This window comes from Pangasianodon hypophthalmus, chromosome 7 (genome assembly GCF_027358585.1).
Source record: "Pangasianodon hypophthalmus isolate fPanHyp1 chromosome 7, fPanHyp1.pri, whole genome shotgun sequence".
Taxonomy (NCBI): Eukaryota; Metazoa; Chordata; class Actinopteri; order Siluriformes; family Pangasiidae; genus Pangasianodon; species Pangasianodon hypophthalmus.
The window spans coordinates 24,865,216-24,890,920 of NC_069716.1; the positions used below are offsets into that span (position 1 = coordinate 24,865,216).

General features: G+C 38.9%; 1 protein-coding gene across 1 annotated transcript in view; it reads left to right on the top strand.

Moving 5' to 3' along the window:
• Positions 1 to 25,705, top strand: part of shank2b (SH3 and multiple ankyrin repeat domains 2b) — a 151,053-nt gene that overhangs the window by 17,906 nt on the left and 107,442 nt on the right. Inside the window, exons 2-8 of the mRNA XM_053235425.1 lie at positions 5,500 to 5,678; positions 9,668 to 9,871; positions 11,802 to 11,873; positions 17,038 to 17,146; positions 21,409 to 21,560; positions 22,460 to 22,627; positions 25,358 to 25,474. Of these exons, the coding sequence (XP_053091400.1) occupies positions 5,508 to 5,678; positions 9,668 to 9,871; positions 11,802 to 11,873; positions 17,038 to 17,146; positions 21,409 to 21,560; positions 22,460 to 22,627; positions 25,358 to 25,474 (993 nt within the window). The 5' untranslated portion in view covers positions 5,500 to 5,507. The remainder of the gene's footprint in view (positions 1 to 5,499; positions 5,679 to 9,667; positions 9,872 to 11,801; positions 11,874 to 17,037; positions 17,147 to 21,408; positions 21,561 to 22,459; positions 22,628 to 25,357; positions 25,475 to 25,705) is intronic.

Here is a 25,705-nt window from a genome sequence, read left to right on the forward strand (position 1 = left end):
GGTGTTTTCCTGAGTAGAATAGTGGAATATATTTAGATCCAAAGTACCAACGCTAAAATATTTAACTACTTATCTATAAATATGTAAATATCTATCTTAAATGACTAACAGGCACAGAGACCATCCCTTCTTCACTGGAACTTACACAGAGGCTACTGAGACTGATAGGCACAGAGGCCACACCTCCTTTACCGAGACTGACAGACAGAGGCCACACCTCCTTCACTGACACTTTCAGGCACAGAGGCCACACCTCCAGGCACAGAGGCCACACCTCCTTCACTGACACTTTCAGGCACAGAGGCCACACCTCCTTCACTGAGACTTTCAGGCACAGAGGCCACACCTCCTTCACGGAGACTGCCAGGCACAGAGGCCACACCTCCTTCACTGAGACTGCCAGGCACAGAGGCCACACCTCTTTCACTGAGACTGACAGACACAGAGGCCACACGTTCTTCACTGCAACTGACAGGCACAATGGCCACACCTCCTTCACGGAGACTGACAGACACAGAGGCCACACCTCCTTCACTGAGACTGACAGACACAGAGGCCACTCCTCCTTCACTGAGACTGACAGACACAGAGGCCACACCTCTTTCACTAAGAATGGCAGGCATGAATTAGTAATACATTTAGATTTCAAAACAGTCTTTACACACGTTGAATTGTTTTATACTTGTAAAAAATGTACAAATCCACTTAACATACCTTTAATATTCAACATTAACCTTTATTATTGTTGTTAATAATCTATCATTAGCTGGAAATTACAAAGCTTTGTTTCTCTCAGTGGAATACACACACAGGATATACTTTATTTATAAATTATTAGATGTTAGTGAAACATGCAGCAGTATTCCCATATGAGTAGAATTTTAATTTAACCAGCATTTATAATGAGCATCTCCCCCTGGTTTATGACCTGTATTATACAGTAAGTGAGAGAGGAAACTGCGTGTGTGTAGTGTATATGTGTATGTTTATGTTTATGTGACCTAATGATGGCTTCTCTATTCAAAATTGCACATTTGCACGTCGATGTTGAAGGTCTTAATTGCTGAAAACCTCTATGTGAAAGTGCTGACTTCTTGTTCCTGGAGAGAGGTCGATGAGGGAAGAGCAGCTGACAGGCTTGATGAACGACATGGCTGTGTGATATGAGCTCAGGGGACAGAGGGATGCCAGCATGGCCCTTTTTTATACTGTTACGGCTGTTGGCTACTCCGGCAACAACTTTGTTAAATCTTTATGAAGGTTTTCAGTGATCCTGTCTAGTGTTAGTAGATCAAAGTAACTAGACTTGTGCTGTAATCTTGAAGATGGTGAGTAGGTGGGAAAAAGATACTAAAGGGTCTGGTATGCATTTAGTTAAAGGTCCAGAACTTTTCGGACCAGAAAACTGGAGCTTATTTTTATTAGTCACAGGTCCAAATCCAGTGGTTCCAGCTGTGTGGTTTTTGGCACCTGCTCAAGTTTAGCACCAACAGTAGCACCAAGAGCAGCGTTTATTGATTGATTACATATATACCATATCACTCATTATATAACAGTTAGTTCCATTCCATTAATTTGATTGGTTGAGTGGCGTTCCAAGAGTGCTTATATCGATTATAACCTCACTGAGACATTTCGCTGTTTGTATCACTCTGCTCATCTGTGTGTGCTACATAAAACTGCAATAGTTTGTTACATTAAAACCATTACTATACTTCAGGCACTGTCAGGCTGTCAGTCACTGGCAACACGCAACGCTCTATACTGCTTCTTTGGGAATATTTTCATTGATGGCACAAAAATTAACAAAATATTTGGCCATATTGTGTCTGAAATGTCAGTTTCTCAATATTAATTTCTTGTCTATAGAACAGTTGCAATTGTGAGGTTGTACTGAATATTATTCAGTGGACGGGCCTGAGCTCATCCTTTTTTTATACAGCGGCATTCTTAATTGAATGGTCTTATTTATCTTAAATTATGGATTTATCTCAGCTTGCTTTCTTGCTTTATTTCATATTTAATATTTCTTTATTAAATGCCATTAATATGGAATGACTGGGTTTCACAAAAGTTTCATTAAATTGGTGTGTATAACTAAAAACACACAAGCTATTTAAACTTGATGATATGATATGACTTGAACCCAATCAATCGAGGTTTACATTAGTTAGTCTTCTTATGTGTAAATTTACACACACTTGAGGCAAGATTAGGATAAGAATGTTGCTCCGAAATTACAGCATGTTCATGAATGCCAAATTTCTTGTGTAAATGCTGCTATGAACAATTTACAAATAACTCTGTTTGTATCGATAAATGAAGCCCATTGTTACAATAATTTAAATTCTTAACAGTATTCCTGATGACGTTTTGCTCACTTTTGTCAACTTCTGAACCAGTTTCTTGAGGGAACTTCACCCAAGAGACTTTTCTTAAAGTTCAGAAATAGGCCATGCTCTTCTCTGCTTCTCCTGAGTGGTTTTCTACATGAAAACTGCTTGTCTGTGGAAACAACTAAAGTAAAAACTGCTTATTCACTGAAAAAAAATGATATCTTTGCTTGTGAAGATATCTTGATTAAAGGAAACGTTCCCATTATGAGATAATTGTATAACAAAAATAAGACTATTAAGCCTATTTCTACATATAAGCTTTAAATTGTCTTATTCTATTGGCAGATAATTTTCTTTCTTTCTAGACGTAAGTGCTTGAAATCAACAAAATTATCTGCCAATAGAAGAAGACAATTTTCAGCTCAAAATGAGTAAAAATATCTTATATTTCTTTTTAAAAAATCTATATCAAATTTGCCTCTATTCATGATATTTGCACTTGCTAGGATATCATTTTGTGCAGTGAAAATGTATTTAAGATAATGATAAATGTATTTTATCTTGTTAATTCAAACTTTTTGTTGAAGTTGAAGTTGTAATCATGTTTCAGCAGTTAATAATTGACTGAGTGGCTCCTCCAGTCAGACATTTAACACTTGACCTGTTCTTGTAGCTCTAGTTATTAGAGTGTGTGTTGATCTGTATTAGTGGTCTGGTGCGACTTCTCCAGCTCTTTCATTCGTCTCTACTCTCTCTTTCTCTATCTCTGTCTTTCCTCGGTTATATTTCCCATCCTTTAGAATACATTACACACAACGGGCCTTTATTATCAGGTTCTAGGTAATAACTCTTCTGAAAATCAGTTCGTCTTTGCAACCTTTGGGAAAATCAGCTGTATTGTATACGAGGCCTGCGAGTGCTGAGTAAGCTTATTAGGACTTCCAGGAATCGATGTCATAAAAAGAAGAATAGTAGAGAAAGCGTAGAGATATAGTCAGCGATTTTGGGGGAAGTTAGCTGAAGGTGGCTGTTTTGTACAGTTACTCAACATCCAAAACAAATGCAGCCCATCATTTCAGTGTTCCTTTTAAAAAACATGTCTCCAAAACACATGCACACCCAATGTCTGGGCTAGAACGCCTGAATAATAGTGCACATTGGGGGTGTGTTTTGAACCGACAGGCAAAATGATTGAGAGGCAAATAAAGACGCCTCCTCAGAGGTGTCAGCAGTGCTAACAAGAAAATGCTAGCAGGCAGAGAGGGAAAAAAAAACATAATTTTACCACAACAACTCTAGAGTATGTCAGTAGGCGACATGGCTCCATGCCATCAGCATAAATGATGAAACATATAGTGGTTCAGCTGATATTTAACTGCAATCTGCAGAAATGTTTGGATTTATAAGCAACCAGCTGAGTATATACAGTAAGCTTACATTATACAATTGGTACAAAATTAACAATAAGTACAGGTCTGATCTGCATTCTGGTCCATTTTTGTATTGTATACCATATAATAATAATAAAAAAAAAACTGTAGTGCAACATATTTACTGTTGCCTGCTCAAATATGAACATAAAATAGTCAATATATTAAAAAAAGTAAGAAAATGATATCCGACATCATAAAAGAATATATTAAAAATGGTGAAGGAGCATTTAATACACATCCTACCCTGCACTTTTATTACTGAATCACATACTTTTATTTGATTTCCCCCACTCAGATCCAGATCCATTTTTCCTGTAGCATGTAGACTAACAAAAAAAAAATCAAGGCAAAACACCAGTGTGACTGCTAATTATGAACAAGCAACTCCTCCATTTTTTTGTTATCCATTGGTGCACAAGGCCATGGCTCACAAATCCATGGCTCACAAATTCAAACGTCAAAAATCACTTAGAGTGAAGGAAAGCACCACTACCCTAAACAATTATGCGTCTTTCACTTCCCACAACCTTCCCCTTCAGGGAATTCTTGTTTCCTTTCCTTGCCTCTTAGATTCTTCATCTGAAGAAGTGGAGAAAGAATTCAAGATTAAGAAATGAGGACAGAAGGAATTCAAGAACAAGCAAATTCGCCAAATGAGACATTCTTGCTCATTGAAATGTCACTCTAAAGTGACTGCAGGTTTACGCCAAGCACCAAAATAAAAGAGACCTACGTGTAGGAAGCATCTTTGTATCATTGATCCAAACACCTCCATCACGTGCGACGGACTGGCGTCCCAGCCAGGGTGAATTCTCCCAACTTGCACCCAGTGTTCTCAGGATTGGCTCCAGACCGGTCACAACCCCGACCAGGATAAAGAGCTTACTGAAGATGAATGAATGAATAAATAACATCAGTACTTTTGTGAACTGTATGCAGAATTTCTTTTCCTGTGGCCCAGATATCCAGAATACATCGTCCTCCTGCAGCACGCCAGCTCTGGCCTCTGGGACTCATTTTGCCATCTGTTGTTTAGTCAGCTCTCATGTCAGAAAAAAAACAGCCTGCAACCCGTAATACACAGCATATTTGATTCACTTTCTGCAGTTGGGTGGAATCAGGGGTCAGTTCATGTTTTCACTGCAATCAGACTGCACTCACTGAATGTTGGAGCCTGGAGCTGAGCTTTCTGTAGAACAAGCTGCTCACAACATGCTTCATGGGCCAGTCAGATGTGTTAGGAGTAATTCTGTAGGTAAATGCTCAGATTATTTACACAGCCTCGCCATTTTTAATTCGATTTTCAATCAGGTGACATCTGTAAACACTGTTACATCACTTCCTGGGCTTGGGGACAATAGCTGTCAGTAGGAAGGTGGACTAAAGGCCAAACATTGTTGAGCACACATGTGTTACCATTTGAATTAAATATATAGGGTGCAAATATTTTTTTCACTGAAGCAAATACAGTGAGAACAGATTTTAATTTCATATTGGAATTTGTCAAATAGATCAAAATGGACCTGTCTTAGCCTTAGTAGTAAATTTTGTGTTTTTAAATATTAGATTAGTAATGTCTGTATTAATTATTGCTAGTGGACTTTTGAACACTATTGTATAAGTGGGATTCATTGTGTACCTGTATCTGTAACTCTGTTAGCATTCTCCTTTATCTTTGTTTGTTTGTTTGTTTGTTTGTTTCTGTGTGTGTGTGTTTTCTCTGTACGTAGTGCTTGCTATGCCGCGGAGTCTCATGTCCAGCGAGGAGGAGATGGCTCAGAGTTTCTCCGACTCAGGCAGCTCGGACTCGGACAGCTTGAGAGACGAGCGGCTGTGTGTGGAACGACCGAGTAGCAGCCGCAGTGACTCTTTACTCATTTGCGTGGTTATTCCTGATCTGCAGCAGTCTGTGAGCACGCACACACACACACACACACACACACACACACACACACACACAGATACACACAAACTCAGACCTGTATTAGTATCTTCACTGAGGATTCCATCTTTTTTTTATAATAAAATTTGATTATGTATTTTACAAACACATCTTCTTCACTGTGACTGACAGGCACTGAGGCCACGCCTCCTTCACTGTGACTGACAGGCACTGAGGCCACGCCTCCTTCACTGTGACTGACAGGCACTGAGGACACACCTCCTTCACTGTGACTGACAGGCACTGAGGCCACGCCTCCTTCACTGTGACTGACAGGCACTGAGGACACACCTCCTTCACTGTGACTGACAGGCACTGAGGCCACGCCTCCTTCACTGTGACTGACAGGCACTGAGGCCAGAATATAAGCAGGAACTGAACCTTAACTATCAGAATTACAACTGTGTGAATACATTTACACATGAAAATATATTCACAGAGTTGTAATTCTGATAGATATGGTTCAGCTCCTGCTTAGATTGTTGTAATTACTTTTTTACATTTTATACATTTTGTCCTCATTAAAACATTTAAACATAACATGAGTGCACACACACATATGCAGTGAGCTCAGTGCTACTGTTAGCCTCAGGCTTTGGGGCCATGTGCTTTGGCTTGCGTTATATCATTATCGTAAATTGCCTCGTGATTCTTACTGTAGCAGCTTCCTGCTGAGGGCACAGAGCGAGAACGACAGCTTTGGGCCACTGGGAAAAAAAATAACTAGATGTACACTAACTCATTTCTAAAAGTGCAGTAGGAGTCCATAAGTCTATAAAAACGGCTATTAAAGCCACTCCATTTGTGGAAGAGCTATTGTGTTCATTTCTACCTGAAACTCTCCCCTCGTCATTCATCATCATAAAGTAGAGAACACTGTAGGTGCATTTTACAAAGTTGTGCTCTTAAAAGTTAAAGCAACTTGAAGGGATTATAGGTTTTAAATAGTTTTAATTGTCATCTAATTATCAATTTTAGTTTCAGTACAAATTTAGCAAAAGCCTTGGGGTAGAACAACACTGAGTGTTCTACTAAAGGAGCTCCGCTGTTTAAGCAGTAGGTCATGGAGGGGATGCTATTTATTATCCAGAATGACTACTGAGTGTCCTTTTTTCCACCACCACCTCAAAACCGTCCGGAGAGCAGCTCAAGACCGGGCAACCTTTCTTGATCAGTTTGTTGAGGTTTATTTTATTTTATTTTATTTTGCATCTCCAGCTCTAATGCCAGGTGGTAAAATAAAAAAACTGACAAAACTCAACAAACTGATCAAGAAAGCTAGCTCGGTCTTGGGCTGCTCTCTGGACGGTTTTGAGGTGTTAGAAAAAAAAGAGCTTGTTTGCTTCTTAGTCTTTGTGAAATTATGCAGCACGGTGGGGTCTCATTTACAAATATAGGTAGGTGAGTAGATTCGCATATAAAAGCTGCACTTTTTATCAGTACTACACATTTACACTTAACCTTCCACCATTACATAAGACACTGGAATCCAGATTTATTGTAGAACTCTTGAATAAAATGATACACTTCATTTCCTCTGTGAGGAAGGTGTGAGAGCGATGGCGTGATGATTACACAACGTCCCAGGAGGATAACTAGAAAACTCACAACGAGGCAGTAAATTAAATGCTCATTCATTTGAATAGCATTAGAAACTGACAAAAAAAAAAAAAACACAAATCAAGAACCAGCAAAACAGCTTTAATATTTATGGAATTCAGAGATGTTCAGTTATCTGTTATAGGAAATAATCAACAGTGGGATAGTGAGTTACTGATATCACCCCAAAGTGGTTACAGAATAACACACCGTAGTGTACTTTTTATCCATTTATAGACACATTTAATATTCTCAAACATCCACAAAACAAGTTCCTGTTATCACTTACATTATATCTGATATAAACAGGCATACCTCACTACTCTCTCTTTTCACCAAATAAACACTGCAGCCAGAATTACTCTCCAAATTGTGCTGTTACAGAAAGTTAGAAGGTATGAGTGTAATTAAAGTGACATATTTGTCAAACTAACATTTTCCAACATGTCTGAATGAAATGTTGATATTCAACGTGTATATTCTTGCTTCCACCATCACTATGCCTTTACACTGTCTCCATGTCCAGCTAAAAAAAATATATATAGAAAAGTCACTGGGAACCATTAGGAACAATACATTCCATTAAACTACCATTACAGACCACCAGAAAGACATTAAAAACCTCTAAAGAAATGCATTACAACCCATTTCCTATCTATAACACCCATTTCAAAAAACATCATGAACCACTACCAGAAATGCATTAACACACATTAGGAATATGTAGAAATAGTTTCTCATGATTTTTTTCTCAGCATAATAAAAGGCTGGCTAGCTGCTAGTTAGCTAAATAATAAGCCTGAGTCATAAGCTAGGAAAGTCTCTATATCCATATTTCTCAGTTGCCTAGCAACAGTGTTCTCAGGCCTAAAACTAATTGAATGGTTCGGGTACTGTGTGTTCACCTTCCCATGTTGAAAATATTAATTAACAAGTTCCATTTGAAACACACTAAAAGACACATGCCATTTTTTGCTACAAGATGCTTCCTAACTATTAAAAACGTTAGCCTACTGAAAGAACAGTATCTCTACATGATACTTTTTTGCTACACTGCTGAAGTCCAAGCCCATTGTAAAACTATTCAATTTCCCCAACCAAATTCTTGAGCTGCTTCATAAGTAATGTAAGTATTTTATCTGTTAAGCGTTATATGAATATACAGTACGAATGCACCAAATCTGTAATATTGAGCTGAGCGGTTATCATACCATAAATTTTTCATACCAGTATTGATACTGATATTATGGGAAGATTTCTACACAGATTTCTACATGGAGCCAATGGATTTGGCAAAGGATGGACCTGAGGTAAATTCTGAATCCTAAATCCTACTCAGATTTTTCTGCAAGCCCAAAAAGAATAAATATTTATGGATGCAAATCCTGAAATAAAGCTGCAGCCCCTGAAGCCTGTCTGCGCGGCCAGAAGACTTGCTCGTAATTGCAGCCCCATTAATGTCTATTTGCTCACTGTATATTCTGCTGCAGTGTTGAATAATGCAGTCAGCTGTAATGTCTTTCCTCACAGTTCATCATCCCTATCCTGTGTGTTTTCTAAAGTTGTGTTGTCTTTCACGAGATCAGGCTCATTAATCGGTCTTGGCCTGTTATATTGATTTGCCGTAATTCAATATTGTTACACAGTTAATACCCTGCATCATTAGGCAACCTCCAAAACACACTCTTTATTTAGGAAGCAAGTTCTTTGCTCTCTCTATGCAGAACCTTTCATAATACTACTACAATAAGATTTGTTGTCAACATTTTGTTGTTAATCTAATCTGTCTTTTTTTAATAACGTTTTTCAGTAGCGAACTTTGCTTTTGGCATGTATAGCATCGCTGTAACTTTAAAAAAAAAAAAAAAGGATGAGCTGGAGGCAATATATGCAACATATCACAACATGAAGTGAAATCCATTACACATTACACTCCATTACATAGAGCTGCTTTGCTGGGACGCAATTCCCTTATACTAATAGAGACTTTGTATATATAGCTCTTATTTTTTTTGTTACTACAACTGAGTGATTTGACAATAGCAAACCTCTTATTTAAAATTAAAAAGCCTAAAAGAACATGCTGGGTAAGAAGGCAGTGTAACAAACGCAGTGGTAAAAAATTCATTCTGCCTAAAGATGTCCAAAATACTACAGTAGCATTGTCTGTAGTTGTCATTATAATTACACCTGTGTATTATAGAACAATGATTTATATAAAAGAGCAACCTGCTCCATTCACACTGGAATGCTGTGGACTGGGAAAAGCTCGCCTGCCATGCTGTTCTCCCTAATCCATGTGTACAGCGACGTAAGCCTCATAGCGCCCTTTGTGTGTGTTGGTATCCATTTGGCAGAGATCCATGAGGTTCAAGGCTGACTGTACGGTCTGGGCAGCCAAACAGCAGATCCTCTGCACGCTCACACAGAGTCTGAGAGACGTGTTGAACTATGGCCTCTTTCAGCCGGCTGTGGATGGGAGAGAGAGCACCTTCCTGGAGGAGGAGAAGCTCCTGCGAGATCATTCGTTCCCCACCAGCAAGGACGAGCCCACCCTCGAGGTAATGCTGCCTTCACTTCATGAACAAAAAACAAACAGTCCAGTCTAATTTAGAAACATAAAGTTGTGTGCTAATAAAGCAATGCTTTTAGGTGTTATGGTTACTTAAGTCTTAGTTGCTTAGTGCAAATTGCATAAACTGTCTCTTTATTAGAGATATTTTTTTCTATTGTTTAGATACTTAAACCTTAATGTAGCCACACTTTCAGTCTAAACCCTAAAACCTATCCCATAACCCCATCCCCGACATCAACATACTTTCAGTCTTACTCCTAAACTGTAAGCCCTAATATATATATATATATATATATATATATATATATATATATATATATATATATATATATACCTGCACTAAACCTAGTGTACCTATCTAAACCCTAACCTCTAACCCAACCAACACACACAGTTTAACCTCTTAACCCAAACTACTAATTCACCTGCACTCTCAGGCTAATCCTGAAAAACTCTAGCCCTAACCCCTAACCCAAACCCACCTGCACTTTGTGTCTAATTCTGAATCCCTAACCCCTAAGATGCCATCTTGCTCATTCTAAACGCTATATTCCCCTAACCCCTAACCCTAACTTGCATTCCCAGTCTAAACCCTATTATATTATATTAGATTATATGTATACATTTGCATTTCCATTTGTATTTATACATCCTTTTTTTGTGTGTGCTATCTGTATGCACCTAGGGTCTGAGAGTAACGTAATTTCAATTCTCTGTATGTGCTGAACATGTGGCAGAATTGACAATAAAGCAGACTTTGACTTTGAACCCTAAACCGACTTGCAGTTTCATTTCAAACCCTAAACTCTAACCCTAAACCCTAAAAAACCCACTTGCATTTTCAGTCTAAACCCTACCCTTTATACCTTAATTCAAACCCTCCTGCAGTTTTAGTTTAAATTTCAAACCCTGCCCCCTGAACCCACCTGACCCACACCCAACCCCACATGGAGTTTCAGTCTCAGTCTAAACTGAGGTGAATTCACTTTAAGCCCTAACCGTATCTCTAACACACCTCCACTTACAGTTTAAACCCTAAACCCTACCCCCTAAACCTCCACTCAATCTATGCCTAAATTCTTGTGCTTGTGTGCGTTGTTGTGGCATCAAAAATGGTCATATTTCAAGTTGTCAAGGTGGGGTATTGGGCAATTAGTGATAACTGCACCTCATATAAAGCTCATTGGTTATTATATTGCCACTGTACTAACCAAATAGTATAGCACTTTATTCTAAATTCTTACCTTAACCTCTAGTCCACTTAGACATATGTGTAAAACCTAAACACTAAACCCTAACCCCTAAAGCACTTCAGCCTACAGAACCACAGAACAGTGCGTTATTGTTATGTGTATCCCTAGTTTTACTATTTCTTATGTTCTGGCTGTATTTGTATTAGGAGTATGGATTTTCCTGCACTGGTCATGTCTGATTGCCTTATTTGACCTTTATCACAAATTTTTGGATATGCCAAAATAAGAATTGCTTTCCAATCACCTTCTTATTTTATAGATTCTCTCAGATCTTGGGTCTCAATAAAATCCAACGTCCAGTCCAACATGACCTGACCATATACAAGCATTTACTTAGTGGTGTATTTATTTATGTGCTGTTGCTGCTGTTCCTAAAAGGATCTTTGCTTATTAAGTTCAATCCACTCTGGTGTTTATGTAGTGAGTTGATGGAATCTGTCCTCTGTTTGGTTTGTCCTTTATGCCTGTTGGTGGTCATTAAAAAAGCACATGAGCCTGTAATTACAGCATTGACTTGAAGGTTTTAAGGTGTAACACTTCCATTACATGTGCTCCTACAGTAACACACACAGCAGGATATGTAGTACTTTTTGTCCTGTCTGTGGGAGTTAATGCATTAATGGATGTATCTTGCTGTTCATTCCTTGCTTTTGTTTTTCTCAGTTTCGCTACAAGAGCCGAGTGTACCAGCATGCCAACGTCAATGAAAAGCAGATTGAAAAGCTTCATACGCAGGTGAGATTTCGTTATACATAGATCTGTTTCATATCATGCTACCCTGAGGAAACTCCAATATCTTCCGTTTTGACAGTGTAGATTCTCTTTCTAATAAACAGAAAGCTGACTCTACACGTTTGCGGCCGACGTACACATCGAAACTCTTCGAGCAAAATCCGTGCACGTTTGCAGTGATTAGATCAAAGCTATTCGATATATCTGTTGTCATATTATGCAGAGTTGTCTTGAACAGCTTTATTTGTTGAGTTATGAAATGCAGTGGTCAGTTAACGGGGTGGCGTTGGCATTAAATTGTGCTATCATCAGCACTAACATGAATGTTGCATATTTATATTTATGCAAATCAGTTTAATCACATGCAGAGTCGAATGTGTGGGCATTTCAGGCATCAAGAAAAAAAAACCTTTCAAAAGGATCCATGTATAAAGGAATATCTAATTTGCACTATTCATAAATAATGTATCAAGGTCCTGCGCTGTATTTACATACACTTTGATTCCCAGCTCATTCCAGAGATGGTCACCGGTGCGAATCGTCTTTTTTTAAGAATTGTGTGAGGGTTTAATTGGAAAGGTCTTGTAGTGCAGTAACACTGAGCTTTGCTTTCTTGTGGTCATGCTTTAGTGCTCAGCGTGTTCGTTCTCACTTGGCCTCTGTCAGCAGAAATTTCAGCTCATTTTGCTTTGTGCTTTTGGACTCCCTTAATAAGGTGGTGGATGTCTGCTCCAGAAGACACTAGCCTTTAAGAGAAGATCATGAACCAAGGCTGTGATGGTTGACAAACCTGATAATGTGAAGCTATGTATCTCTGTGGGTAATGGAAGCCTATCTGACTTTGCCTCAAAAAATAAATATCTGCCTCAAATCCACATCCAGTTTGTCAGTAATTTTATTGTAAGATTATAGATTACTGTAATCTATAAACATGAACTGAACACTGTGATGGTATGGGCAGGACATGGATTAAACAAATTGTTGGCCTTTGAACATGAAAAGATTCTTTCACAGACCCAGTCAAATTTGGAAAACCACTTATATTAAATATAAAATTTAATATATTTTACTAGCTAATCGGATAAAATGCTAAATGAACGATTTTTGCTTAATACTACAAACTTGATATCTCCCATTCCACCCTCATTCTTCCATCTCATGGAATAACATTATTATGGGTGAAGTAATTGCCAAAATGTTTAATTAAAAAACTAGTTAAGACTAGTTTTGGTGGTGGCCATATTGGACAACTGAAATTTCCTTAGTTTAGTTTGGTATAAACCATCCCTCTGTATCAGAGTAAAATGCAATTGGGTGAAAACACATGAAATGCAATGCACACATTTGCTATTGCTGTTCATTAGTGACAGGCAGAAAACGTTGCACAGTGAAAAGCAAAACCTTCTTCTACCCATTTCTCTTACATCATTTGATCACTTTAATGAAAAAAAAAATCAAAGGTGGATTGCTTTTTACTGATCCACCTTTAAAAGCAGTCCAATCTGCTGCATTGCATCACCCTGCGATTCCATTTAAGATAGAAAGCCTTCAATGCATTGCTTCTATATCGCTTGATCTCTTCAGTGAAAAACAGTGGAATATTACTCTTTTAAAAATTGAATGGTCACAAGGGAGTGTAATTCCCAGTTGCATTGCATTTCACATTTATCCGTGCATTTCAGTAGTGCCACACTGAAACGCAATCACTGTCCAATCACAGCCGTACTCAGGGGTGTTGTTGTAATCAGTGAGGCGAGAACAGCCTGAAAGCGTAATTTTCCAGGAGCTTTTGCCGTCCGTAAAAAAGGAACGCACTTTAAAGTTTCTTACTGGTTTCTTCATTCCTTCTGCATTGATGGTTGAACCTTTAATCATCAAACTTTTCAGAATTATTAAAAAAAATTGATACCTAACAATGCCTAACAATTACACAGGGATTTTTTTACAGAAACGATTTTGGGTGAGACATTGCTTGTTAGCTAGACTTTAGACACTGAACGTGATTGACTACATTTGGGATACTTTTTTGGCCAAACCATAATATTTCAGAAGTTTCCTCGTTAAAGTCATGTTGTAAGCAGACACTGGGATTGAAAAAATGTTATATTGGGTAATATTTTTGTCCCCAAAAAGTATTTGGACACTTAAGCCACACTTACATGTACTTAAATGTATTTATAGATTGTTATGTTTAAAAATATAAAAATAATAGACATACTGGACAAAAAGACAAAAACAAGATATACTGGACATAGAAATTATTTGAACACTCAATAGTGGCTTCATTAAAGATCACAATTACAATATTTAGTATTTAGTTTGCCATCCTTTGTTTCCCAGAACTTCTTGACAACATCTAGGCATGGACTCAGTTTCTGTAACAATCATGGTGGAAGTTTCCTCCAAGTTTCAACCAACAAATCGTTCAGTTCATCCACAATAGAGCTTAAACAATCTGATAATTTCTTCTCCATTGCATCCCATAGATGCTCTATAGGGTTTAGATCAGGGCTTTGGGAAGTATTCTTTCAAAAGGTGGCTGGTCTGCTTTGGATCATTATCCTGCTGAAAAATCCACTTCTGTCACTTGAATAAATTCTTCGCTGAATTGTGAAAGTATGCATCCAAAATGCATCTGTACACTTTTGAGCTCTTGAAACCATCAATGAACACAAGCTCATCAGCACTACTGGAGGAAAAACAGCCCCAGTCACCTCCCTGATTTATAGTATGGTGCAGGATGGATGGAATTCTTCTCCTGGCTTTCTCACTCTATCAGCAGATCCATCCAAGTGAAATTCGGATTCATTCTGATTCATGGTTTCTGCTGCATTACTCTCTCTCTGTACCCCTGCTCACTGATCCTGTTTCGAATAGTTTGTGCTCTAGTTGTAGCTGTAATTCTCATTGATGACTGAAGCAATCCTTTCTGCTCTTTCTCACATGTTTTTCTTGATTTTATTCACAATTGTTCTGCCCAGTCTGCTGGTGGTCTTTCTGGATGTTGTCTGTTCAGCACTTCATCTTCATCTTCAAATCCTTCATCTTAGAAGTTTTTTTTACAAGTTTTGCTGATCTGGCGAAAAGAATGGCCTTCTTTGTGCAAACAGATGATGCTAGAACTTTCTCAAAACTTGCGTCTATCTTCTTTTTGCAATTACGTTTAACCAGCTGATCCCAAGGTTAATTATAGTGGATGTATGTAGTTAGATACCTTCAGTTTCTTACACCTGGCCCTATCCGGTTAACCACATGGTGTAGGTCATTGCATTAACTACGGATTAACTGTGGTAATCAGAATAATCTTAAGTGTCCAAATACATTTTTTGTCAAATTATGGCCAGTATTTGTATTTTTAAACATAACTATCTATTTTTTTGGGAAATGTTTTGCTGGAAAAGTGTGCTTTTGGTATCTTAATAAAATAAATGCCACTTGGTTTGACATGTTGTTTTCCAATGCAATGAAATTCATACAGTGTGGCTTAAGTGTCCAATTACTTTTTTGGGGCCTCTGTATGATTATCATATCCTGAATATACAACACCCTTTTAGCCCTCGTATGCAACTGCAGTCTGATAAATGGCCTGAAGAATCCTCCAAATAAATCCATACTTAAATAGACAGTCTTAGTGCATTGGAAATGTGATGTAGGAAGACACTACTTGGAGTATTTTGGCTTAGAAAGGGTTGATCTCTCTCTCTCTCTCTCTCTCTCTCTCTCTCTCTCCCTCTCTCTCTCTCTCTCTGTGTGTGTGTGTCTGTTTTTAGTTCCTATCGACGTGGTTAAGAGGTGAATTTGTTGCTCTCGTCTACTGTAATGGACTCAGAGGTGCTCTAAGCTACACTCTGTAGGGTGAATTATTGAAAACACTCAGTTTTCTACTGATTTTATGAAATGGTTGTTTTGTGAGATCTGTATGTAGTGGTGTGTTTTTAGTTGTTATTGACAGGGTTATGACAATGTGAACATGAGTTTTAAAGCAGGCATGGACCAAAATACCTAATACAAAACTCAATCTGAAATATTAAACTATCAAAATAGGCTCCAAAATACTGCAGCTGAGCATTATCCATTGCTTGAAATCATTGAATTTTTTTCTCCCTATTAAACACAATTGTACATAATGTGTTTCACGGTGGAGTTTGTCTTTAAATACCACACATCCCTCTTCATGAATGTGTTTGTCTGTCTGTTGATTTTTTTTTTTTAGTTGTTAATGATTTGTTTAAGAGGTGAATTTGTTGATCTTGTCTGTTTACTGTACTGTGACAGAATTAGTTTTTTTTGGTATTGTGTACAGGATTTAGGGGACTTTCTGACCTGCTGTCTTCTTTGGCAAGGTGTTGATACCATTCTTCTGGGAGTGTGTGTGCGTGTGTGTGTGTGCACGTGTGTGTGCACGTGTGTGTGTGTATGTGTGTGTATATGTGTGTTTGGCAGCAAAGTGGTCGGGGGTGCAGTCTCCAGTGGTCCCTGTCCATCTCATTTTTTTCATGCTCTCAGCTGTGTACTTTCTTTCTCTCTCTCTCTCTCTCTCTCCCTCTCTCTCTCTAACCACCACATCCCCCCTTCCCCCTCTCTATACTGGGAGCTGTCTCCTGCTATCTATTTTTAACCGGGCCTGGTAAAACAGCATATGTGTCCCTGGGATCTCATGGTGAGATAGGCAAGGGGTAAGAAGAGGCCTCGTTCAACATTCATCCCCACTCAGTCACACACTCATTCACTCACTCTCTTTCTCTCACTCTCACTCAGTCACCTATTCACTCACTCATTCAGTCACTCTCTTTCTCTCATGCTCAGTCACTCAATGTATCTATCAGTCACACCCTCACTATCTTACTCACTCACTCATTCACTCACTCGCTTAATCCAGCATCCAGTCCTTTCATGCCACTTTAGTCAGTTTCACTCATTAAACTGCCCTCTTTTCCCTCTCTCTCTAGCTGTCTTTCTCTCCTTTCTTTTCCTTTGTGTCGCTTGATGAAATTTACTGGCATGACTGCCAAGTAACCATGACTTTTTAAGAAAAAGAAGGAAAAACTGTAATAATAAACAATAGGTTAATTAAATGTGTAGCGCTTTACTTTAAGGTTCCCTTAACTGACATTATTTAGCACATATTGTTACATTCTCTCTCTCTCTCTCTCTCTCTCTCTTTTAGGCCAACCTGAAGAAGTTTCTAGAATACATTCAGCATCATCAGGTGGATAAAGTGACAAAGCTGCTGGAACGAGGTCTCGACCCCAACTACCATGACTCAGACACCGGAGGTACATCATTCATCTGTGAGAAAATACTCATGGGTTTTGTAGTATGGGCTGCAGAACTGTTTCATTGGTTCTAGTGTATATAGTACTTATGATGCATCATCACCATACACATACTGTCTGGATCCACTGTTGATAAATATGTTCATCTGTGGTCTCTAATTTAACTTGGCAAGAACTGGCCACTGGGATCAATATTGCCATAAGGTGCCTGGACCGCGCGGATTGCTGTATGGGGCTATATTTCTTATTGCTTCTAGTATATCTAATACCTAATGATGCATCAACACATTATACATGTGAATCCAGTGTGTCCACGAGGTAATTATGCAGACAAAGAACTCACATTACAACAGAAAAAAAAAATACTAATTTACTCATCTCAGGCTTGTAATTACACACCTTTTCCTTTTAGTTTCACTGAAGTTACTGAAGAATATGTTTTAAAAATGAATAACTGAATAATAAGCTGAGACTTTTCAGGGTTAAATAAAAAAAAAAAAGATGTGTTGCACAATTTAAGAGCTACTGTTTGTTTGAGAAATGATACTACTAAGTGCTGTTCTGCATGGATCTGAAATCCAAATAATAATCAGGTTTTAACATCAGGTAAAAATCAACAACTATTCAACATACTGTAAGTAAGGGATAGAACACTCAGAGTTGTGCTGATATAATAATATATAATAATATAATAATTAACACACGATTGGTATGATGTGGCCCAATGCAAATCAGAGTAACTCTTACCATCCTTATTATTTTCCTTTAAGAGCATGTCCTGAAGTGTTTTATTCCTCTTATACTACAGCAATTTGCAAGTTGACAGGTTTCACTAAAAAGATGATGGTGTGAATCCAAACTCACTTGCTGAAATCCAACTTGTGTCTTCTTGTGACAAAAGCTAACAAGGTAACAAGCCAGCTAGCTATGTACACTTGCAGGGAGCAATGTCTGTGAACTCAAGAACTGAACCTACTATTTCTGATACAAAATAAAACTTTGTGATGCTGGTGGACAGATTTTTCTGTACACGATCACATTTTGCAAAATGTGTTGCTTTTTTGTAATAACATTATGTACTTTAGTTAGTAGCAAAAGGTAACTTAATAACCTTGCATTTTGAACAAGCATGATTTTTCTTGGATATTAAAACATACACTATAAAACAGTTTATAGTTAATCATAAATTGTGTTTTATGGCTTAAAATGTCTCCTTCAGGGCTTCTTTGTGTCATTCACGACAAAAATAACAAGTAAAAGACAGCCAGAGGAGGGACACACACACACACACACACTCATCCACAGCTAAACATCAGTGTGTGCTACACACACACCAGTCTCAAAAAAGCCAGAAACACTATGACTGATGCAACCTTAAAGTCAGACATGGCTAACTTGCAACACTGTGCCATGTAACAAATGAAACAGGGTTATGATTTTAGTAGTTTTTGTGTTCACACACTAAAATCTTACATTAAATCACATTACAAAGCTTTAAAAGTAGTCTCTAATGTTTAAAAAGTACTTTAATACACCTTTTCTCAGCTGTACTGTATCCTTAGGCTCTTCTCCATACTCTGTCCCTGACTGATTTCAGTTCATTCCCTTGATACCAATCTCAGGTGGGGTTATGATGGATTCATTTAATGCTCCATTAGACCTGTCACCGTCCTCTCAAAACAACGTGCTTTTCACAGCCGGACCATTATATAACCTTCAAGCAGGTTATTTTTGCTCTGTATGAGGTCAAGGAAAATATGCATGAATTCAGTCTCATTAACAACTGACTCAGAAACATGAAGCTTCCAGCCAGGACTCTGTGGTTTTGGCTTTGCTTTCAGTCGGTATATGCAACACACTCTAGCTGAAACACAATATTTTAATTACTTAGTCTATGTCATCATTTTGTAACACAAACAGATACACACCTTAATCCAAATGATGTCAATCAGCCAAGACATTTGTTTGATGGATAAAGTTTGCTGCTTTAGTTTTGCACTGGAGGATATGAGGTTACTACTGCTAACAAGAGAAGCATATAGTAGTAAAGCGTTATGCATCAAGCATGACTAAGGCCCTGTTCACACCTGGCATTTACATGCCTTCTAGATAATATGATTGTAATGTGCTTCATGACATTCGCAGGTGGTTTGGGATACATATGACTACATAACATTTGTAGTGTGAACGCAAAAGCGTCTCAATGCATCCTGGACAGCAACAAAGGAACATCTAATCAACTGCATCATTGCTCTAGCTGGAAAATAGGCAATCATTGTGACACTGTTTGCAAATGGTGCTGAGAGATTTTGTCGTCTCATCTCCTGTTCATTTGTAAGTTTCGTTAGCAGACCACACATTTGAACCAGTCCATACAGGTACATGACGTAGGATGCGTGGGACAACGGGATCCATCCATCCATCCACTTTCTGTACCGCTTATCCTAGACAGGGTCGCAGGGTGGACGGGGTGCCCTGGACAGGGTGCCAACCTATAGCAGGGCACAATCACACACACACTCACACACCCATTCACACGCTATGGACAGTTTAGAGATGCCAGTCAGCCTACAATGCATGTCATTGGGCTGAGGGAGGAAACCAGAGTACCCAGAGGAAACCCCCGAAGCACGGGCGGAGCCGGGAATCAAATCCCCACCCTGGAGGGACAAATTTCTGCATGAAAACAAATGCAGCATAAGACTGACATAATAAATGTGGGTCAATTTTTCATGCAAGCCAGTATTTACTTAATGTAATCCAAAATTGTAACAGTTTTCCATTTATCCTGCATGTACTCAATCAGCCAAGACATGTTTGGAGGACCTGTGTACTGTATCATCCATTCAGTCCATATAAGTTTTGCATAAACAAACATGGATTGGTTCATATAATACAAGCATTCAAATCCTGAACTCACATTGTTTTCTCATTTTCCACTTCCCATTTTTCATTCTCATCAGGGAAAATACGAATAATAAAATCTTTTTAAACTCATTTCATCCACAAATGTAAACTGCATCAGCAGGGGGAGATATGTGTCATGGAAGCACCAAATATGGCACAGAACTACACTTCCCATCAGCCCCAGGACATCACATGACCAATTCACGTGCCTCACTGATCACTCGCACCTGTTTCCCGTTTCACCTAAGTAGTGTCACTGTTTAAGTTCTGAACTCTGAGTCTCATTGTCTAGCTTTTGTTGTTGGTAGTCACGGCATATGGCACTTAGCCCACGTCGTGTTCATCTTCTTGTCATGGGTATCTAGTTCATAGTCTTTGTTTTTGTGTGCTTCACTCTAATAAGCACCAGTCTGCACTTGCATCCGCCTCCGCTCAATATGATGTTTTGAACAGGGAAGATGTAGGCGAAATAGTTAAAAGACATTTGAAAGATGGCATCATTGGCATCGTACAGTACTGTATATGGTCATAGTTAAAATGTGTGATGATGGAATGACATACACTGATATATCTGCCCATCTGGTTCAAATCAGTCGTAGAGAAATGCTATAAACATCCACTTGAGAAGGAAAGGACAAGTGAATGACAACCTCCTAGAACTGACAGCGGCCGCTACGATTTCTGAGAGGTTGTCATCCACTTATCCTTTCTTCTGGGTCAAACCAGGTGAACTGTCAAAGTATATCCCTATAATTCAGTATATAGGCCGATATTCGAAAACATCATATTCAGAGTCTGCTTACACGCATCTCGCAAAGCAGAGGAAGAGTTTATTTAGCAAATCGCATTCTTTCAGTTTTCTCAGTACTCACAATCCATTTCATTGTTTGTGAAACACAACTGGTTGTAGTGTATGTAGTGGCAGACACCACTCATCACAAGACCCACCACTTCCACCCATCACCCACCACGCAAAAACCCCTTTACAGCCCTTACAGCTAGATTTCGAATCCCGTCAAGAAACTTATCGAGAGCGCTGTAAGAATGCTGCTTGCTGAGTAAACGCTTCCTTTGCTTTGTGAAATGTGTAGCAGGCTTGATTTTTAAACAGTACTTCCAAGTTATGCAAAAAATGTTTTGTTTTATCTATTATAGAATTTAAAATGGAAAAAAAAATAATGAAATGTAAAAATCAACTACATTTGAGATAAGTGGAAAATGATGTACATTTATGGCCTCATTATTACTATTTCTCTCTTTGGTTAAGATATATTAAGTGTGACAGATAGATAATGTCATAATTTCATAGTATTTCATGATAAATTCATTGATATTGTCTTTGCTGTCTTTCCCAGAGACTCCTCTGACACTGGCTGCCCATCTGGACAACATGGTGGAGATGATAACAGCGCTGAAGAATGGAGGAGCTCATTTAGATTTCCGCTCTCGGGATGGCATGACTGCGCTGCATAAAGCTGTCCGAGCCAAGAACCAGATCGCTCTTAAGGTTGCGCAATTCTCCTTTTACCTAGTGTGCAATCAGTTTATCAACTAGTGCTGTGTGTATATTGTATATGCGTTTTATAATTTATTATACCACAGCGATGTTGAATGATTGCATCCGATTGCTGAGGACGTGTTGATTAATTTTCTATAACAGCAGCTCTGACGATAGTTCCATATGGTTAAACAATGATTACACACAGAATTGTTTAGCAGATGCTCCACATAAACAGATTCTTTAATTAATCAAAATTGTAGCTGGAGTATAAGAGGAATAATACACTTTCGGACATGCTGTTATGCGAGAATATTCAACTTCACAGTGGTAACAGTAACTCCAATTGGCGTCGGGCTACATCACTCACCCCATTGTTGATTATTTTCATTTAATAGCAGTCCCTCGTGTCTTTTATTTGTTATTTATAGTGTTAAATGGTATTAACATTGGGATTAAGATCCACTCGTATCCACTAGTGTCCATTAGGGGGGCACGGTTAGTGGTTAGCACTGTTGCCTCGCACCTCCGGGGTTGGGGGTTCGCATCCTGCCTCCGCCCTATGTGCGTGGCACTTGCATGTTCTCCCCGTTCCTTGGGGGTTTCCTCTGGGTACTCTGGTTTCCTCCCCCTGTCCAAAGACATGCGTTGTAGCCTGATTGGCAGTTCCAAATTGTCCACAGTGTGTGCGAGTGGGTGTCCCCTGCCTTGTGCCCCAAGTCCCCTTGGATAGGCTCTAGGCTACCCCATGACCCTGTGTAGGATAAGCGGTACAAAGAATGGATGGTAGGGATGGATAGTGTCTATTAGCCTGTGATTATAAAGTCAATTTGTTCAAAGACAGATTTAATTACATATTTATTTGTCTACAAATTATTTGTTCAACATTCCATTCTGTGATTCTGTAGGCCATGCTGGAATTGGGAGCATCTCCGGATTATAAGGATGGTCAGGGTCTGACTCCACTCTACCACACTGTGACTGTAGGGGGTGACCCAAGCTGCTGTGAGCAGTTACTACGTGCTCAAGCCTCTTTGACCTGCCACGACGAGAACGGCTGGCACGAAATCCACCAGGTAACAGACTCGGAATTGTATTACAAGAATCACGGTACATGTGTTAACAGCAACCATGATGAGAGCTAGACCAGGAATGTGAGAAGATCGGATGTTAACCAGAAGTTACATGGTTACATTCTCACCACCTCACAATGTGTGAGATTATGTTAAGAGTTAATGATGAATTTGAGCATTTTGCGTCTCAATAAAGAGATATGAGATAAGTGTAACTAATACGTGCAGGTTGGGAATACAATTTGTCTTGAAAGATGTCATAGATTATTAAATGTTTGTCAGTGCGTGACCCAAATAAGAAATCATCTTTTCACCATCTGGATCCCAAGAAGCAACAATGTGTGGTTATTTGGATTTAAATGTCAAATTATAGACACAAATCCAGATTGACCAGATGTCTAGTGTGACAAATTAAAGGAAAAAATGGTGGCCATGTTATGCTTTAGAAGGCTATTTATGAGTTATTTATTTTGCTGGCATGATTTGGCTCCACTTGTCCCCTCAGAGTGAAGCCTAACTGCAAAACAGTACATTTTGTCCTATGATCACCTTCATCCTATGATGAAACATTTCTATCCTGATGCAAGTGGTCTCTTCCACGATGACTCTGCCCCCCCTCCACAGTTCATGATAGTTCACTGATAGTTCTACTAGTTCTACTTGTACTACTACAGTATAGTTCTACTAGTAGTTCAGACAGTTCTACTAGTTCTACTTGATAGTTCTACTTGTCCCCTCAGAGTGAAGCCTAACTGCAAAACAGTACCTTTATCCTGTGATCACCTTCATCCTATAATGAAACATTTCTATCCTGATGCAAGTGGTCTCTTCCAGGATGACTCTGCCTCCCCTCCACAGTTCATGATAGTTCCCTGAATGGTTTGATGAGGATGAAAATGATGTAAATCATGTGCAATGGCCTTCACAGTCTCCGGATCTCAACACAACTGAAAAACTATGGGAAATTTTGGAACAGTGTGTTGAAGACTGCGCTCTCCACCACCATCATCAAAACACCAACTGAGGGAATATCTTTTGGAAGAACGGTGTTTGTCACTCCAGTACAGTTCCAGAGACTTGTAGAATCAATACCTAGGAGCATGGAAGCTGTTCTGGTCGCTCATGGTGGACCAGCACCTTGCTGTCACTTTGTTGTTTTTTGCCTTTGTCATCCATCTGAGATCCATCTGTCATCCATCCAAGTGTTTTTGTTCAGCAGATATTTAGGAGATAAACTGTGGTTTGAGGAGATGAGTGTCATTAGCGACCCTGACCGCTGCTGTTACACACTGACATCTTGTGGTCAGGGGTAGAGTTGGACAGAATAGGGTTCTCCAACAAGTCAAATAAATCATTCTTAGTGAAACAGAAAATAAAAATAGCCTGTACAGGTTTACTGAGACCTGCATCTGTGATTTTTGTGGCAGCCTGTAACTAGACCGAATAAAATGGGGTGACATTTGGGTTTGATTTTTTAGAGAGCCGGAGAGGGTTTCGAGAATACAAATGCTATTTTACAATGCTCTAATGTCAACACCACAGTATGACAACAAAAACCCAGACTGCTGCTAAATAATACTTTCCCATTAGCTGGATGTTATAAAGGATTAAAACCAAACAGAGGAACAAACAAAACAAGGCTGATAGGGAATGAGCATCAGTCGGTAAATAATCCAGAGGTATCAGAAGAAACATAGCTCAGAAATGAAATCGGAAGGATGGCAAGACTTCGCTATGAGCTAAAGAGTAAATAAATGATGTTCAGAGATTTAGATGATTCAGAAGTATTCTGGTGATGGGGGTCTCCGGTGGTGTGGGTTGGAATTGGCAGGTGAGAACATGACAGGGGGCCTGCAGTACAGGTCCGGTAGCAGCCAATGATGATCAAGCTAGATTAGCACACATATCTTTGGTGTTGGTGTCATTTGTTGTCTCTGCATTCACCATCTCGGTTAAGTCTGAACTTCTGATATTAGAGAATTTTTACTTTGAAAACACTTTATACAATCCATCATACCAAAATGTTATCTAGCAAAAATGTCACTGTCTAATGATAGAATACTAACCCTCATCTAGATTGATACAGTTGATTGCAAAAGTTTTTGCACCCCAGGACAAAATAAAGAGACCAAAAATTTGAATCCCTATCAACAAGATAGTTCCCTGGTGATTTTAGATCTTTCTTCATTATTACAGTAGCAAAAATTGTCATATAATGTAGTGTAATTTTATATTGAAAGAATTTTTTTTCTGGATGTAGTGTAAATATTCTCAAATAACTTGCCTATATAACTGCATCCAAGCTTCTTCATATTCTTTCAGCAGCTTTTGGATCCTTTCAGTCATATTTTTCATAACACTCTTTCTTGCATCTCTGTTGTAACTCTGCCAAATGTCACACACTGCGTTCTGCAAATCAGACCACAAGGGTCAGAGCAAAATATAGTTTCATACTATTTTTCTGTTGATTTTGCCTCATGATTTGGCTCGTTGTCTTGTTCCAGGATACACCCACGTTTCATTTGTAATTTCTTGGAATTCTGTTTTTTTGTAGATAACTTGCAAGATGGAGGTGTATTTTGCATTTTCCCATTCAAAAACCACGGGGGATGCAAACTTTTGCTCCCAATTATATAAGTATACAATCTTAAAATCATTCCTGTCTGGTTTCAGAAGGTACAAACAGAGAACTGTGTGTGTGTGTGTGTGTGTGTGTGTGTGTGCGCAATCCAGGCTTGTCGATATGGTCACGTCCAGCACTTGGAGCATCTCCTGTTTTACGGAGCTGACATGCGTGTCCAGAACGCTTCTGGGAACACAGCACTTCATATCTGTGCCCTCTACAAACAGGTAAACACACTCTTGTCACTGTAAAAACACACACACACACACACACACACACAAGACTCACCCGTTATTTTTATGGAACCATTTAAACCCAAACATTAAGCCTTTAAATCACTCTGTGAACCTGTTCATATGTGAGTGTCAGAGTCATTTCCCCCAGCTGGATTGGGTTCGTTTGGGCAGTAATGATAAAACGCTGCATGATTGCTCTGCGTGGCTCCATTACAGTTCGGG